At 40.9% G+C, this 1,085-nt stretch overlaps 1 protein-coding gene across 1 annotated transcript in view; it reads right to left on the bottom strand. All coding sequences in view use genetic code 11, as the record gives it.

Annotated features, from left to right (window-relative positions):
- Window positions 1-200: 200 nt before the first annotated feature.
- EGR_11238 (hypothetical protein) overlaps window positions 201-1,085 on the bottom strand; it is a gene marked incomplete at both ends in the record, with an annotated part of 1,208 nt that continues 323 nt past the window's right edge. The window contains one exon of the mRNA XM_024500485.1: window positions 201-297. Coding sequence (XP_024345101.1) covers window positions 201-297 — 97 coding nt within the window. The remainder of the gene's footprint in view (window positions 298-1,085) is intronic.

The raw sequence follows: 1,085 nt of genomic DNA, 5'->3' as shown, positions 1-1,085 counted from the left end.
GCAGTCGACAGCAGAGTATTTTGTGATCCTGTTGGAGTTGAAACGGCAAGAAGGCTTGAGTGAAGAAACAAAATTTCGAGTAATTTCCTAGTGGCTGGAATCAAGATGCAACGAGTGAGATGTAACTGAAAGAGCAAAGATATTTGCATGAATGATTTCGAGGGTTGACTTGACCAGACTGTCTTATTTTAAATCGAATATTAGAAATTTGTGAAGGAACATTCAAAATTGTTTATTACAGGTAAGCACTGTGAATAAGTGAACAGTTTGGAAGATGTGATTGCAAATGATAAAACTCTTGTTAGATAAATAATTGATTCATGAAGGCAAGCAAAATGGATAAGGGATGAGTGACTTTACGATGAATAGATCTGGACCAGATTGATGGATTAGAGGATGGATAGATGAATAAATGAATTGATAAATGGTGATGGATAATGCGAGATTGATAAAATGAACACGGAATGGATGGATGTATGCAGGGGTGCATGCACGCGGATCGAGTATAGGCTGGTGGATAGGTGAATTTGGGAATCATAGCTACGACTTGACTCTAACTAATGTGCTTTTATAGATAGCTTCTCCCTTATTTCTGTTAGAATACTCAGCGGCTACTTTGCATGTCATCTAATGAAGTCAGACGGGAACGCGATGGAGCAGAAGCCTGGCCCTTCCTCCAATTTTCCATCAACTCACAGTGATTCGTAGATCAATTAGCTTGCTTTATTCACACAAGATGTAAAATTTTTGGCTCAGAGATGAGCCTGTACTCTCATCTAAATACCTTACCGCTTCCATCATTTGCTGAAGAATGAATGAATGAAGGACCCTACGTGCATTGTGCATTGAGAGGCCATTGAGCAAACTTGAAGAAGCCGTCGGGATTGGTGCAACGCGTAGAAGATGAGTGCACCTGCGTAAAGAGTTTGAAGGTATTCATTTTTGTGCTTTGCTCGCGCTTAAATGCAATGCTTTGATTAGCGTTGTACATCACCTCCTAGGTTACGCGGGCACTTGAGACTTCGTTCTTATATTTCTGATAGGCAGCATGGACTGCTGAATATGCCGGTGGCCCATCCCTTCTG

This window comes from Echinococcus granulosus, assembly GCF_000524195.1.
Source record: "Echinococcus granulosus chromosome Unknown EG_S00594, whole genome shotgun sequence".
In the NCBI taxonomy this organism is placed as follows: Eukaryota; Metazoa; Platyhelminthes; class Cestoda; order Cyclophyllidea; family Taeniidae; genus Echinococcus; species Echinococcus granulosus.
The sequence above is the reverse complement of the archived record's forward strand: the minus strand, read 5'-3'. Positions and strand labels throughout refer to the sequence as shown.